The sequence below is a fragment of the Ciconia boyciana genome, chromosome 6, assembly GCF_034638445.1.
Source record: "Ciconia boyciana chromosome 6, ASM3463844v1, whole genome shotgun sequence".
NCBI lineage: Eukaryota > Metazoa > Chordata > Aves > Ciconiiformes > Ciconiidae > Ciconia > Ciconia boyciana.
Window position 1 is genome coordinate 20,842,373 of NC_132939.1, and position 16,067 is coordinate 20,858,439.

General features: G+C 50.3%; 1 protein-coding gene across 3 annotated transcripts in view; it reads left to right on the plus strand.

The window, feature by feature from the left end:
- SLC25A22 (solute carrier family 25 member 22) overlaps positions 1 to 16,067 on the plus strand; it is a 54,662-nt gene that overhangs the window by 11,506 nt on the left and 27,089 nt on the right. For all 3 annotated transcript variants that reach the window (XM_072864983.1, XM_072864984.1, XM_072864985.1), the window contains 2 exons: positions 11,481 to 11,597; positions 15,751 to 15,876. In XM_072864983.1, the coding sequence (XP_072721084.1) occupies positions 11,578 to 11,597; positions 15,751 to 15,876 (146 nt within the window). In that variant the 5' untranslated portion in view covers positions 11,481 to 11,577. The remainder of the gene's footprint in view (positions 1 to 11,480; positions 11,598 to 15,750; positions 15,877 to 16,067) is intronic.

Here is a 16,067-nt window from a genome sequence, read left to right on the forward strand (position 1 = left end):
ACAAAAAATAGTTGCAAGTGATTTAATTCTCTGCAGTGCTATGGTCCTCAGTCCCTTTTGCTGGTCTGGGTCTTGCCACACACAGACCTTAGCTAGGTCCCATGGGATGCTGCCAGGATGCTTGCCACCCGGTTGATTTTTTTGTTTTGTTTTGTTTTGTTTTGTTTCAGAAGATGCAGGGTATGGGGGAGAATGCCAGTTTGTGCTCCATCACCCTGGAATGATGCAGCCTGTGAGTCCAGGATGGTGGGTGGCGTGTGTCTCTGTTCCTGTAGTCCTGTACATGGGATAGTAAGGTCCTGCACTGCTTCTAAAACCAGTGACTTACGCATTTTTGAGGCCCCTTTCAGCCACGATGACTACGCATGCAAAGGAGGCTTCCTGCATTTCTTCTCTTCTTCCCTTTCCTGCAATGATCACAGATCATGCTCTTTGCGGTGAGCATAAGCTGGAAGGAGGAACAGGAATAGTGGTGCTGGAAAGCAGCTCATGTGCTTGCCCAGTCTTGGTCAGGTTTTCTGTAAGCAGCTGTTGGATTGAGATGCAGGTATCCTGCCTGCTCCCCATCCCTCTTTTTACTTTTCTCATTTACTGTTTCTCTTCCTTGCCAAGTAAGCTTGGGCTGTCAAGGCCTGAACTGTTCCTGGTCATCATGAGCTTGTGCAGGAGCATCATTGAGAAGATGAGGCTGTTTCAGGCAGACAGACGAGGAAAACCCATGAAATTGGACAGAATGGTGTATGTGCTTGTAATAATGTGCCCTCTTACTGCAGCTGATGGGGGACCAAGTCCCCAGGCTCCAGCAGAGATGATGAGCTCTTCTGGCCTGCATCTGCTGAGGACCTGGCCCTCCTGGGAGACATGGTAGGAAAATAAGTCTCTGTGAGATCTCTGTGGAGTGACAGGGGATGCACACGAGTCTGTCTGCAGCAGGTTGGAGTAGATAAATTTATTTCTCCTTCCTTAGAGGCTGTTCCTGGGACAGCCCAGTGCTTGGATGAAGGGACTGCAAGTGGTTAGCAGTGTGAGGAGCTGCGATGGTATATGTTATACTGGTGGTATGGAGGTACCCATGTGCAGCTGTTAGGACAGGTGCATTGCAGGGAAAAAAAATAAAAAATGCAAAAGAGCGGGAAGAGAAATGGTTGCTGGGGTACCTCAGATGCTGGCCGGAGGTGGTGATTTTTATTTTTTCTCTTTTTTTTTTTTTCTTTTCTCTGTTTCAGGGGCAGGAAGGGGCACTGCTTAGCTTGGTGGGTAGGAGGCTTTCTGTACAGGATCAGAGCAGCCAGCTGGCTCATAGCTGTGGGCTGCTTGGCACACAGTGAGATGTGGGGGCATTTTCCGGTCCAGCTTTTTTAGCTAGTGAAGATTTTTTCCCCTCTCTCTTTCCTCTGTTAGTTCACTGCCTTGAATGAGTTTGGAGAAGGAGGGAGCAGCTTTGACCTGATGGAGTTTAACCCAATGGTTTTATTGGTCTTTCCTCGCGCTGTGCTGTGGGAGCGGCCATGTGTCAGAGCCAGCTCAGCAGACCCCTTGCTGGCTGCTGGGCTGGAAGGGATGGAACTTAATTTATAGCCCTGGAGTAGCTGAAGTTGGGGCTGTTTCTGGCATGTGTCTTGTTCAACATCTGCCTGAAGGAACACAATGTAGGGGAAACAAACTTGGATTTGTGGGTTGTTTTTCTTTCTTCTCAAAAGAAGAAGAGTTTGTATTTAACCCCCTTTTAAAGGAGAAAAAGCCTTTTCTAGGACTGCATGCAGCGTTCTGAGAAAAACCATACTCATCTTGTGACATGAAGGTGGTAGTCATCCATAACAGTCGGTCCTTGCCACAGCTGCCGCCAAGCTATCTGACCTGTGGGCCGTCATCAAGGTCCCGGAGGCCTTGAATTGCATCATGTCCACCCTGTGCGCCCCATGCTAGCCCCAAGGAAGGACCGCCAGCTCTCAGCAGGGGGTCTGCAGCAAGCAGAGCACTGACCTCCATTGTCATTCCTTTCCCTCTGCAGCCTCGGGTTTGGCCACAGTAAGCTGGCACCATCCCAGGAGGATGCACTTCAAGGCAACGAACAGGAACAGCTCTGTGGGTGCTTGGGTGGTTGCTCTGATGAGGTACTGCTGCGATTTGGCCTGAAAAGATGCTCCTTCCTCCCAGCAGGACCACTGGCGCTCCTTTCTTTCAGAGATCAGTCTGCTGAGAGCCAGGAGCTCTGGTTTTGTTGCTGATGGGGAATGAATGGACCTCAGCTCAGTGCTCTGACTCGTTCCTACTGAGTGAGCTAGAATCCAATACTCACTTTTCCTTGGGCTTCTTGATTGGTTGTTTTTAATTACAGCTTTGTACATGGTGATTGTTTTAAATTGGGAGGGGGGAACCTTTTTCTTCTACTCTGCCAGTCTCTTGGCAGAGCACCCGAGTGAGGGATTTGCACCATTTAGTTTCTCGGTGGCAAGTCCTTCCAGATCAAAGGATTGGTCTGTCTGTCACTATCAGTTGGCTCTGCCTTTTCTTGACCACCACAAAGTATTGAAGAGGAAATGCTGTACATAAGTTCTTATTTGTTTTCCCAGCTCTGTCTCCCATCTGCCAGACTCCAGCTTCTCAGCAAAGCTGTCGTCTTTCTCCAGCTAATGCTGCATGTCTCTGAAGCTGTCATTTCATACAAACTGGTATGGAGAACTGATCCAGAGGAAGATGGGTTTAAAAATAGTTTGAATCACACCAGTTCAATGAGTGACTACATGATTTCTCAAGTGGCACTTGGAAGGGGGCATCACTGGCAGTAAGCACCCACTTATGTTGTCCAAAGATGTCCAAGCTGCAAAGTTGCTTGTATACTAGCATAATCATGTGTGGGCAATTTTACTGTCAGCTAGCTTGTGCTTCCACTGTTGGCTCTTCAGCTGCAAAATAACATAGGCCATTATAAACGTAATTTAATTTAAATAATAGTTTTCTCTAGATGTTGCCACGTATATGTAGTTCATTGTGTTTGCATATGAATTAGTTGTTCTGTAGCTACTTTTTACAGATCCCTTTGAATTGGTGGAGGGACTTGCAGGTCTCTACAGACCAAAGGCTGAAGCCCACCACTGTTTTCAAGCAAAATGCTGGGCCTGAATTTCTATTATGGCTGTGCTCTGACCTCGTGTCACCACATCACTGAAGATTTTATTATAAGAGACACATGGAAAGGGTTTTCAGCCCTCTGGCTCCTACGCCTCTTGGTCCATGTTTCTGTAGAAGACATGGAGAGCCAAGACTGAGTTTGCCTTTGAGCATGAGTAGTTGTCCATAATTTAGAGGCTTATTACTTGTGTTGTAAGTGTTCAGAGGAACAAGAGGGGAGCAGGACTGTAGCATGCTTGATGCGGCATTTGTGCAGAGCGGAGGAGCCAGGTCTCTTGAGACTCATCCACTAGACCCAGTTGCTTTTTTGAGAACTTGGAGAGGAGGCAGGTTGAGATGGGAAGAGTGCTAACAGCTCCCATGGGTTTCCTTTGCTCCCCTCCGTCTTGCCAGGGGTGCTGTGAGGACTTTTAGACCTGTTGTCTCTCCTGTGAGGGAAGGCACTGCAGTTACTGCCTTATGAGAGTGTTTTAATGTGTTGCCCTCCTATGGAGCAGGACTCTGCTATGCGTTCTCAGTGAGATGACTGCAAGCTCATTTGTCCTGCTGAAACCTTCCCTCTGGTCCCCTCAGCTTTGCAGCCCCAGTGTCTTGGACAGCAAGACTTGTTGTGTGAGCCCTGGGTGAGTCACTTTTCCTTCTAACAGCGGTCCTCACTCATCCCGTCTTGTGGTTCAGCTGCAAAACCTCCACGACAGGGACTGTCCTTGACTAAAGGTCTGTGCAGTCCCAGATCTGTGTTGGGGCCTCTTGCTGTGCTGCAGTGCTGATACCCAAGCCCAGCTTCAAAATGAGCATCAGCTTTCAGGCTCTCAGTCCAGGGCAGTTTCCCAACACATGCAAAGTCGAAGGGCATATTTGGTGTTTGTTCCAGATTGGCACAGGCCTGCTCCTCAAGTCTTTCCATCTCACTTGAATGCAGATTGCTTGGCATTGAGCAGTTGCCCTTTGCAAACCTTTCTGCCCAGCTGAAGTGGGATGTGCTCTGGTAACTGGAGTGTGATCTGGTGTTAGGACTTATGAACTGGACTCTGTTTCCTGAGCTGTCCTGGGGGTAGGAGAAGGGTAGGAGGCTCGTCTGGGAGAGATCGTGTTGAGAGGCCTCCATGGGGCTCCCCCTGTTAAGCAACAGGACAAACAGCTTCTGCACTAATCTAAGCAAGTTGCTCGTTGTTTGGCCTGGAGAAGCTCTCCAGGTCAGGAAAGCACTTCTGTTGCTGCTCACAGTGCCTTTTGGAGGTCTTTCTCCAAGCCTTAGCTCTCACAGAAGATGCTTGTTGTCTTGACTTATTGCTTAAGGTTTCTCAGCAAAGCAGGCAAAGTTGCATGACGCTGTACTGGGAGTGGGGAGCCAGCCTGTCGCTTCCAGCAGGATGGAGGGCCCAGAGGGGAGAGCATGGGAAAACTGGGTGTATTCCTCCTGCTCCTACTGCCCAGAGGCAGGAGGTTCCCCACCTCCTTCCCTGCTCTTTTGTCCCCTTCCTTTCCAGTAATACCTGCTGCTCCACTCACTCCGATCCTTGCTTTGGAGTTGGCAGCTAGGTTGGCTTTTCCCAGCGTGGTCAAGGCCAAGCAGACAGAGGGACTGTTGCTAGGTGCAGTAAAGTGTCTGTCTGATGTCTTTGGTAACTCTTTTGCTTTGTATTAAGGTGGCCCCAGTGACTGAGACCAGCAGGCAAATCTGGAGAGAGAGAGTGAGCTGCCTCCAGCACATGGTGGGACTTTTGTCCCTGAGATGGGAGGGTTGGTCGGACCAGCTCAAAAGAAGCTCTTGAGTGCTGAGCCCTCTCCCTTCTTGGAGAGTGGTGGAGGTGGGTGCGTTTCCAAGGCCAGTCTCTGCTGTCTCTGTTTTGTCTTGACCGCAGTTGTGTGAAGGTAAATGAGGTCTCTGAATTTCCTGTAATCTCAAGTAAATCCTAGGGGAGAGGATAGTTGCGACACTGTGCATGCAGTATCAGAATATAGGACATTGCTGTAGTCCCAGGGGCTTGCAGGATTGTCCCCTGTGACACTTCCGCCAGGGCTCTGTTGCGGCTCCTCTCCTGTTGCAACATTATGGGCAACTACGCTGGTCCGGATGGGTAAAGGATGTGGTGGGCAAGTGCCTCTGCTAAGATGTTGGACTATTTTTGTTCATGGCTTGTTTTTTCCTCAGCTGGAATGTTTTCATGGGAGCAGGGTGTTCCTCAGACTGCAGTTGTGGTTGGAAATCCTATCTGAAGGTAAAGGGCAAGTCAGTGATGGAGCTGGAATGAGAGGAGCCTTTGCTGCTAATCAGGAGTTTTGGTCCTCTTTTTCCCCTCTGTGGGTATTCAGGTAAATCTATACTGCCACCACCTGTGTTTGCAAAGCCAAACACCTCTATGACGTGCCCTCAGCCTGGGGACCGTCCTACACTGCCAGGGAACTTGCTTATTTCTTTGTGGCATGACGGAGATGTTTTGAAGCATTCTTCTATCATCACAAGGTCTCACAGCATGGAGAAGTTAAGGCTCCCCAGACTGAGCCCAGTTTGCAAGGAGCATGGAGGCCAGGTACAGGGGCAAAGTTTGCCTGCTGTTTTGCAAGGGTGCCGGCCTGACTGTCCTCACTGCGAACGTGCTCTGGCATTTTTGGCTGTAGATAGGAGGGCGCCGGGGGACACCTATCCCCAGCAGTCAGTGGGAGGGAAGACGCACAAGGCAGAGGTAAGTTGTGGAGGACAGAAGGGGCTGCAGGAGCTGAGGGCTCTTGCAAGGGGCTGTCAGGAAGGAGGAGTGAGCGCCCTGCGTGCTGGGGCTCAGCATCCCCGCTGTCTTGCAAGCTGAGTGGGCACTGTGCCACTGAGCCTGTCCCCACGGGGGTGCGAGCAGCCAATGGTGCAGGAAGGTGGTGTGGCACCTCCCCGCTGGGACTTTGGCCTTTTTTCACCTGAGGCAAGGGGGGACCTGCCCTGGGCTTGGTGCTTTCAAAGCCCAGCGTCGTAAGGGGACAGTCGGCCACTGACCACGAGGCAGGTGAGTTTGCGTCTGCAGCCCCGGGGCTTCTGCCTGGTGGCAGAACAGTACGAAGGGGCCGCGCTGTCCCGCTGCACAGCCGGAGACGTGACAGTCTGTGACAGCGGGGGAGTGTCCACCAGCGTGTTCGAGAGTTGCTTTGTTTTATTGAGGACTAATGCCCTGCCTGGTGCTGCAAGGAAATTCATGGCAGTCCCTGCTTTTGAGAGCCTGAGGGCAAGTGAGCAGCAGAGATGAAACTGCCACCAATTCCCTCTATCCCCTCTATCCCAAAATGTCCTGAGCAGGTGAGAGCCGAGTCGACAGCTTCCCCCCGGGTGAGATTTCCTGGTGCCGACCCCCTTGTGCTCTTTGTGCCTGGCACGCATCTAGAAAGCAGCTTCTCTCAGGAAATATTTGCAGTTCAGTTTGCACTCCTTAAACCTTATCGTTGTGATGGCAGCTTTGCTTCAGTCGTTAGCAAAACTTGGCAGGGTGTCTGCACCTTTGAATGTGTTTCCGCTTTGTGAAGGAAAGCGGTGTGCTGATCTCAGAGGGTTTCTCCTGTCCCAGCAGGTATTAGTTGCTGATTGCTCCCCCCTCCCCAGCCCCTTTTCTGACTGTGATCGGTCGCATGGCTGTGTCCTCTCGACAAGTGGATGCTGGCACGGCTTTGCTCCCTCCTCTCGCCTTCTGAGCCCTGCTTCTTGATGTTGGCTTCTCTGGCTGGGGCGCTGAGTTTGTCTGCTCTCAAGACAAATGGAAATATGTGGAAAGGAGTCCTGTCTTCCCCTTCTGCTATTTATTTTCAAGTCAAGGTTGTAGTTTGAATGTTTGCTTTCAGTGATAGCACCAGCATGAGCGGTCCCTGCCTGACCACTCTGCAGAAATGTTTGTGCTGGCATGAAAGCAGGGATGGGAACACATGTTCATGTGTAGGGAGAGGATGGGATTGCTTCCTTCAGCTGAAGCGCCAGCTGACGTTGGCTAAAGGTCTTCTGTCAAAATGGCAGTCTGCGTGCGCTCAGATAAATTGGCACATCCAACATTCTGCGCTCAGCTGCAGAGGGGAGAGCCTGGAAATAGGAGGGCTGGCGGAGGGCAGAAGTGAAGAACTGGCCTCTGGCGGGGGGCTGCTGGCAGGACTGGGAGAGCTGGTGGACTGGGAGCCTGCAGCAGGCTTGGAGGATGCCAGCAGTGGCTCTGGCCTGGCAGGGGGAGAGCAGGACAAGAAGGAGGCTGCTGAGCTGTGAGGACCCCCAAGGTCAGACTGTGGGCAGAGCGGTGGCGTCTGGGGGAAGAGGTGGCAACCCACAGCCGTAGGACAGTGCAGTGGCAATAAATGTGAGGAGTGTGGTCAAAGAGGTGTGGGTAAGCTTAACCTGTTCTTTCTCCCATGATGTTACAGCTTGTGGAGAGGTTGGGTGCTTGTATGTCCATCCAAACTTGCTGGCAGCACACATGGCATGTGATGAGACTGTGTGCTCCCTTCCATGCCCCAGGCTGGGCTGTGATTCTCTGGTAAGCACTTTTCCTTCAGGTGATAAGGTGAGAAGTGAAGGTTAAGAGTCCAGCTCCGTGCCCCAGGCTGGTTAGGAGTGCAGCAGGTCAGCAGTAGGCAAAGGTTTGCCATCCTGGAGAAAACCTTACTGTCTGGGTAGCATAGGTGTATGAGTGTGTGTGTGGTGTGTGACAAGGCAGGGAAGCAAATTAGGACCATTTTTTCCAGTGGCCAAGACTGTGAGGACCAGATACATCCAAAGCTGGCTAGGTTTGTGTTGTTGTATCCCCAATCTGGCTACTCTGTTGCTCTCTGGAGCTGGGTTTTGGGAGCTGGGAAAAGGGAGAGGCTGGGTTGAGGAGGCTCCTGGGCTATCTATGTGTTGCAGTGTGGCCTTCGGGCCATTTGCACCGCTTCTCCACCTAGCGTAGAGGCGGTTCCCCATGCTGCAGTGCGCATGTCGCTCTGAAATGAATTTGCTTGATCATTTCAATAAATGTAGAAGGGATGTCCTGGTGTGCGGCTAATGGGGCATTAATCTATGCCTAGCTGTGTTAACAGCACTCTAGAAAGGAATTCATCGTCCATGCAGCTCTTGCTCTCTTAATTATGGGATGTACTGTTTAGGTCCCCCCTTCCGTGAGGGCTGCTCATCCTCTTTGGCTTTGAGGTAGGTCTCTGGCAGATCTCACTTCCCTTGCCCACCCACTACCAGTTTCCCCCCTGCTCCTTGTGCCGTACAGGTTCCCAGTTCCAGCAGCGCCGTTGTCCGCCTGGCCATGAAGTTTAACTGTATGGAGACTTTCTGAGGCATTAGCACCTTTTTGGTGCTGCTGGCTTGTCTGCTGCCCCAATGCAGGTGCTGATGGGAGGTTTCCGGGGCAGATGCAAGCCCTGCTCCCATAGGAAGCCCTGGAGCTACACACCTGGCTGGCTGCAGAAGCTTTGCTTGCCTGCTTTTGTTTCAATTTTTTGGCTCCTGAGAGCACCGCATTCCTGGGGAGATATACTTAGGTCTCTACTTAATCTCTTTCCTTTCTAGGTTAAATGCGTAATGTTATTCTAGATTTGTTTTTTGAATATCCTATAAAATTACCACCATTCTCTTCCCAGCCTGTGTTTTTTCTCCTCTCAGTCCTGCAGGACTGTAGCAGTTATTTTCCTGCCCTGGGAGGGACTGGGATCTGGCTCTCTCAAGGAGCTTCCTGGCCAGGGCGCCAGAGGCTTCATCATTCACCATCTTTTAAGGGACTTGGGGAGTTCTGTAGATTACAGCAAAGTGCTCAGATAGAGTTTGCCATGACTTCGGGTTTGTTTTGCAAATGGTTGTTCGCTGGAGCTCTGTTTAAACAAACAGAGCTCAAATAAGCTTTCCACTTCAGTGCATTAAAATCCCTTAATGCATTAAAATCCCCTGGCCATGGACATTCAGGCCTCTGCTGTGCCAGGTGCTGTATAAACAATTATCAAGTGCTGGTGTCTGCCGTAAAATGATCACATCGCTCACTTCCCCTTGTTCGTCTGCAAGTTGAGTAGCTTTTGTTAAAGTAGATGATACTAGTCATGGCATTTGCTGGCTGTACAGCCTGTTGCCTGTATGGGTCTTCGTGCGCTAAGGAAGCCTGTAACTTTGCCCAGTTTGAAACCCAGGAAGATTGTTTTTACCCCTTCCTGCTGTGCAGCTGCAGCAGGAGCATCCGTTCCCCGGTGGGAAGCAGCAGCAGTTTTCCAGCCTGGGTCGGACAGCCAGGGAGGGCTCTGCAGTTACCGAGCAGGTGGAGAGCTGAAGCCAAAAGCAGTGCCCAGGTTGTGCAGAAAAAAAGGGAGGAGAGAGCTAAACCCAGCTGTCCCAACTTCCTCTCAGTGCAGTACCGTCTTCTCCTGCTCCTATCACCCTACTTGTGTCAACAGGTAAGAAACAGCCCTGTGCTATGTTTGTTTGTCTATCTCTGTCACTCTTTGGGCTACCGGTCAGTGGTGCATATTAGCAGCCTTGCTGTCTTCTCTTGTGTTGCCCTTTGCAGTGGGTGCCTGGCCTCCTGGATGCCCCTCCGCAGGGAAGGGTGCAGCAGGGGCAACAAGAGGGGAGTTTGCCAGAGCTTGGAGCAGGGTCTCAGGACCACTCGGTGCATGTATTTTGTCAGAGCTGCTGCCTCAATAAACACAAATATCCTATTGAGGGTATAGACATTATCAAGTGACTTCTCATGGTTCAGGGCTTGTTTATGCCAGGGTTACAGGCTTTCAGCAACTGGCCTCCCTATTTTTTTATATTTTGGTCTTATTATGGTTAAATTGATAGAGAATTAGATTAACCTGAAACAAACTGCTCTTGTGGACATGCATATGAAAGCACATGCAGTGAAAGGTGTAAGCGATTTTCACTCAGAAAGTGCAGACTTAGTTGATCTGGAGATTTTTAAGGTCTGCTTCCATGGATTAGTCAAGATCAGGTAAACTGTCTGAAGAGGGGTCACAGGAGGGATGGAGGGTGTAATAGTGTAGTGTAGTGGGTGAGGTTCGTGTGCAGTGTTTTGGAGAGGAGCCCCTTTCCTTAGCGAGCTCCATGTGCTGATTTCTCATGGCTTTGGCTGAATGTGGGACTCCAGAAAAGACAATTTTAGTCTCATGTCATCCAAGTGTGGGACTGTGCAAATGCTTTCATGCTGCCCTGTCCTTGGCACTTCAACGGGGAGGGGAGCAGGTCAGTGCTGAACTGTGTGTAACCTCACCCCCTCTCCTTCCTTTACCTGTTTGCACCATCACCAGCTCTTTACACTTTCAGGGACCTTTTATTCTCAGGAATGCCTCTGGCCCTCAGGTGGTATCTCCAGAGCAGAAATGTGAGCCTGAAAGCTACCTTGTTGGATGTGAGATTCTGTGTGGCTTAGGAAATCTGCAATTAAGGGGCAAATTTCATTCCAGAGGCAAAGGGCAAAGATATCTCCTCCACTTCTGGCTCACCACCCAGGTGGCAGCTGGAAGGGGAGAGGCAGCAGAGTGTCTGAGCGCTGCTGAGATGCGTGATGAAAGCATGGGGCACCTGATTCTCAGGTTGGAGGTGAGGAGGAGACAAGGACACCTTCAGAAATCTGAAGGTTGTGGCCTCTTCTGAAATTTTCTCTGGTGTCCAGATTTCTTTGTGTGGCAACTTCTACAAGCTCTCGTTAAACAGGAGCAATTAGGAGTCTTAGAGAGAGCCATTTCCTGCAGACTTGGAGCTTCAGTGCTGTGCCAGTAGGCACTGAGCTGAAAGGAGTGGTCCAAAGGGCAAAGTCACATCAATAGCTTGAGGAGGGAGAGGCACTACTTAAAAGACAATGTTGGCACAAGACTGAGCATGGTCTGTCCGTTTGAGCTGGGAAATAGAGGATGGATTGTAACCATTGGAGGAGCAAGTTTTTGAAGACTGTCCTTTTGAAACAGCACGTATGTGTTGGAGGGAAGCGCTGAATGGGTCTTGCGATGGAACGTGATTGTCTTGGGGTGGCTGGGTGGACCTGCAGAGGGTTGGAGGTCCACATGGTGCAGTGTGAAATGCTCCCTGGAGTTCAAGGGAGCTGTGATGGGTACTGCTGTCCTGGATGCTGGGCAGAGCTTGTGCACTGCCTGGCTGCTGCCCTTCTTCACATGCTGCTGGAGCCTGATGACTCTGGCAGCTCTTCCCTCCATATGTGCTTGTATATTTATATACACACACACTTTTATAAGGCTCCCTCTGGAGCTCAGTCTCCTCTCTGAGGAGACCAGGTGCTCCCTTAAGTCACTTGTTCCTCAGCTGGCCTTACCCTGCAGCCTGCCCACTAGGACCTGAGCTTCAGGAAGAGTGTGTCTCAACTTTGTCTCATTGGTGTCTTTCTGTCCTTTCCCAGGAAGAAACTGAAGTGGAAAAGAAGTGACTGAAAAAGAAATTAAGGAACACTTTTGAAGGAACAGATTCATTTCTTAACAAGATCAAGTTTGAATTAAATGGCTGATAAACAGATCAGGTAACTTTTTTTAAAAAAATTTTGAGTTGTTGTTTGTGCTTTAGATTTTTCTTTTAAAGTCTTTCAAAGTTAATCCCTCTTGTGATACAGGAGGTTGGAGGAAATCACCTGATCATCTCTTCTGGCCCTAAACAGTTCTGATTCCTTCCCTGCTCCTTTCTTACCTGCTTTTTTTCAACCTTCTCTTATTTTCTGTCCTTGCCATGTTGTCACATCTCTGCTTTCTTCAGTTTTTTTCTCACTGCCTTTTTCTTTCTGCTCTCTGCTTTTTCCCCTGCATGAGTCTGTTCTGTTTTGCTTCCTCTTTCAAAGGTCAGGTTGACCTGCTGACTTCAGCTTGCTGACATCAAGGGAGCAAAGCCAGCTAGCTCCTTGACCAGCTGAGGATGCAGTGCTCGTAATTACAAAGTCCACATAGATGCAGCCTTGCGCCCTTCTTCTAAAGCCAGTCAACGCTTGAGTGATTGCAGGAACATGAAGTACCAACAATAATTAGTGACACTTAAGTGCACAGCAGGAACTTAAGAGCGTGGGTCCTGGCACATGCAAAGGCTAGATTTGAGTCCTCCCTGGAAATGAACTGGGATGTGTTTTCTGCAAAGATACAGTTGTACCCTTTAGCTTCCTAAGAGCTGTGACAGATGGATCTGCACAGTCCTGCATGTGGCTTTAACCTTCTGCTGCTTGTGAAGTTGCCCCAGATAAATGACTCCTACATACTGTGGGATTCCTGTGGGGTTTTTTGTGGTCCTCTTCTAACATCTACTTTTTCCAGGTTACTAGCTCAGGACAGATCAGGAGGGATCAGTGGGTGAACGAAACCTGGTGACAGAGGGCCAGGACTTGGCAATGCCCCTTCTTAGTGTTTGCTATGATTAGGATATCTTCCTGTGTGCCTGCCTTCTGCAAATGAGAACACTCCTGAGCTGCACTGATAACAAGACAGCATTGTGGAGTGTTTATGTGACTAAATTTGCCCATCATCAGTTACCCAATTTGGAGAGCACTTGGCACTCTTCTCTTACATGCATGAAGGGCATGCTGAGATTCACCTCCATGGAGCCTGATGGGTATATGTCCCTGATAGCCTCAGCAGAGCAAAAGGACCAGATGTCCATGGCTATTTGAAGTTTGATATTTTGAAGGAAGGAGAGACGTGTCCTCCAAGATCTCCCCTAGCCCCTCTGATGTTCTCTTGGCAGTGTGGACAGGAGCTTGCTGGCTACAGGGACTAGTTAAAAGGGCTGAGGATGAGCACTAGGAGAACTGGGGTGCCTTTCTATCCCTTCTTGTGTTAAACTGAGCAAATGGCTTTATTTGTATGCTAGCCTGTGTTGTCCCTGTTTCGCTAAGCCCTGCGCACCTAGGTGGTGAGGGGCAGTAGTTGTGCAGAAGCTAAATAGGACAGAGAGACCAGGCACAGTGGATTCTTATCCCAGGAGAGAGCAGAGAGCACTGAGGTGAAAAGTGGGATGACTTAGTCACAAGGGAAAAAGCTTTTGATTTGGGGTGCAGTGCCCCCTGTCTCAGGTTCTTCTCTGTGCCCCAAATCCCTCACCTCTCCCGCTTGGGTCATCTTTCCCATCTATGCGACCACAAGTCTGCAGTGGTCACAGGCAGCCAAGCCAAGGAGATCTGTTTAAGCTTGGAGCATCTACCAAACCCCTCTACCCTTGCAGCATTTATCTGCCATCCCTTAGCAAAACGAGATTGATACCAAAAGACTAAACTCCACAGCAGCAGTTTGCTGCAAGGTGAGATCAAAGGCATTGCATTTCTGCAGCAGTGCACGTAGAACTTGATCTCAGCATCTCGCCACATACTGCTGCATAGTCCATCTGTATTGGTCTCCCTCCACAGTTCGCATGGGGGAACCTGGATGGTTGGATTCGGGTGCGATGGGGGTGTTGAGCAAGGTTTCTCACCCACAGAGTGGGAGACTCTCTGCAGCCCATGTTGCCCAAATTTTTGGCTTACCCAGGCACATCAGACTCTTCCCCTTTATTGCTGGGGTCTGTGCTGACATTGGGGAATCTTCTGCACTTACAGTGCCAGCAGGCAAGATATTTGCCACGTGTCTGTGTCTCACTCCCACCTGATATAAACCTTGTGATGATTTCACTGTTGGAACAGGTTGAGAGAGGCAAGCGTCTGCCTGCCCTGGATGTTTCAGGGACACTTAGAGAAGCTGTGCGGAGCTGAGCTATGACAGTGCTGAGGCTGGAAAGGGGCGCTGGTTGTGCCTTGCAATCTGTGACCTGCCAGCAGTGACTTCGGGGCTGAATTTGGGGAGGCTGATGTGATCTTGTCTTGAAACACCCTCCTTCCCAGCGGTGCCTCCATCTTGACACACTTTTATCTGGTCTCTAACGTCCTTTTTCAGTGTGACTATGGGTTAAATAGTCACATGAGAGCCATAAAGTGAAGCTTACTGTTTGAAATTTTCCCATGTCCTGAGAACAAGTTGAGCATAGGATTTTGCCGGCAAACTTCTCAGACAAAGATCCCTGAGGCAACAGAGTCTCAAGCTGGTGAGATCTTGCATTCTGGCCCTGCACTGAGCTCATGCACTGATTTGGGCCTGCCTTCCTAACATGCTGTGCTTGATTTAATCTCGGTCAGCACCATCTTGTTCTGGGATGTGGGCTGAGCTCAGGTCTGTCTGCCTGTCCTTAGCACCTCTTCTTCCAGCTGTGCCAGCCCAGGGGCTGCGTACGTGTGTTGTATTGGTGCGGGTGTTGAGGAGGAAGGAGCTCTGGCTGCAGGAGAGTGGAGGCTGAAAGGAGTTTCCTGGAGTGCCAAGGTCATGCTTAGCACTTGTGGGCAAAGACTTATTTTTTTTTCCATCCCTCTTTTGCCTGCTTTCCCCAGGGACGCCTCAAGTTGAAACCCTGAGTCTCTATATCCTGCCTTTCCCTCTAGCCTGGAGCTGAGAGGCAGCTCTTTCAGCACGGGTGCTTATTGATCATCTCTGTATTTGCCCTTCGATGCAGAGTGCTCTGCAGTGCCACTGGGGGGGAAATGTGTTTGCAGAGCCTCACCCCACCATGCCATGGCCAGCCTCACCACTGCTGCTTCCAGTGGGTAATGCAGTCTGTGCCCCCATCCAGAGCATCGTGTTGCCATCATGAAAGGCAGCATGCTCGCTCCCCCTGTGGGAGGACTCAGCCTTGCTGGCTCACCCAGCTGCAATCTAGGACTGCTGTCAGCTGTCAGTTTAATATCTGACACATCCTGTGTTCAGGGAGGCATATCCTGTGCTTTGTTGGAGGAAGCTGACTCAAACAGGCTTCCTTTGTCTCTCTGTGTAGTGGTTTATCGAGCATATAAGTGCTGTACATTTTTCGTAATTGAATTTGCTGGGAACCCATGTTTAGCTGATCTGGCTTTCACTCAGCGCCACTTGCAAGAATTCCCTGTGGGAACACAAAGGCAAGCAGAAAAAGCCCTGCATTTTGGAAGCACATGCAGCCAGCCAGGTTCTGATTTCCCCGAGACATATGAGCTCACGTCTCTGCATCTGCGGCCATGCAGGCTGCCAGTCTGGTGGTTTCGCCAGGCTATTGGTGTGTGTGTGTTCCCCTCGCCCCAGGCAGTGGGTCTGGAAACAATTTCCTGGAGCTGCAGCCATCTGCTCCTCAGCTGCCAGCTGGGCGCTTCTGCTGGGCTCCTTCCCACATGATGGTAGTAGCTGACGTGTCACAAACCTCTCATTAGATGTGTATCTGATTGCGGTGCTGAAAAGCATTTGCCAGTAAACCTGCTGGCTTGGATGCCATCATGCCCTAACGGAAGTCTTGTCTGCATGGTAGATGGTCCAGCACTCTGTCTTTTCCCCCTCTAGGGACAACAGAAGCCCTTGGGTAGTATGGAACAGGGTGCTCTTAGCAATGTGTGGCTTAGCTGTTTGGCTCTGCTCCCATCAGTGGTTTGTCCTGATGCTATGTGCTGCTTTCCCCTCCTCCCCTGTATGTACAGCCAAAACTTTGCCTTGAGACAGAGCTTCCTTCATGCTGGGGGGGACAGCCTTGTTGCACAGCAATGTGTTAACTCTGGTCATGCAAAAGAGCTCCTTTCCTTCCTTCCTCTTTCCCTCCCCTGATGTTATCCCACTGCTAAGACATCTGTTTCTCTGCATCTCGTCCTCTTACAGTTTACCTGCCAAGCTGATCAATGGAGGGATAGCTGGGTTGATTGGGGTCACCTGTGTATTTCCCATTGACCTGGCAAAAACTCGCCTGCAGAACCAGCAGAATGGCCAGCGGATGTACACCAGCATGTGAGTACCGCCCGCATGGGCTGCATCCCCCAGGGCTTTCGGCGGGGAGTCCTTCCACTTTGTTACCTCTTTCAGGCGAGTTCAGCATTTCTAGGAATTGGGCTGTCCCCAGGAAAGCCAGGGGACAATCTTGAACCAAGCTGTGCTAGAGCAGATAAAGCAAATAAAGCAGCTATTCAGGCTGCTGAGCC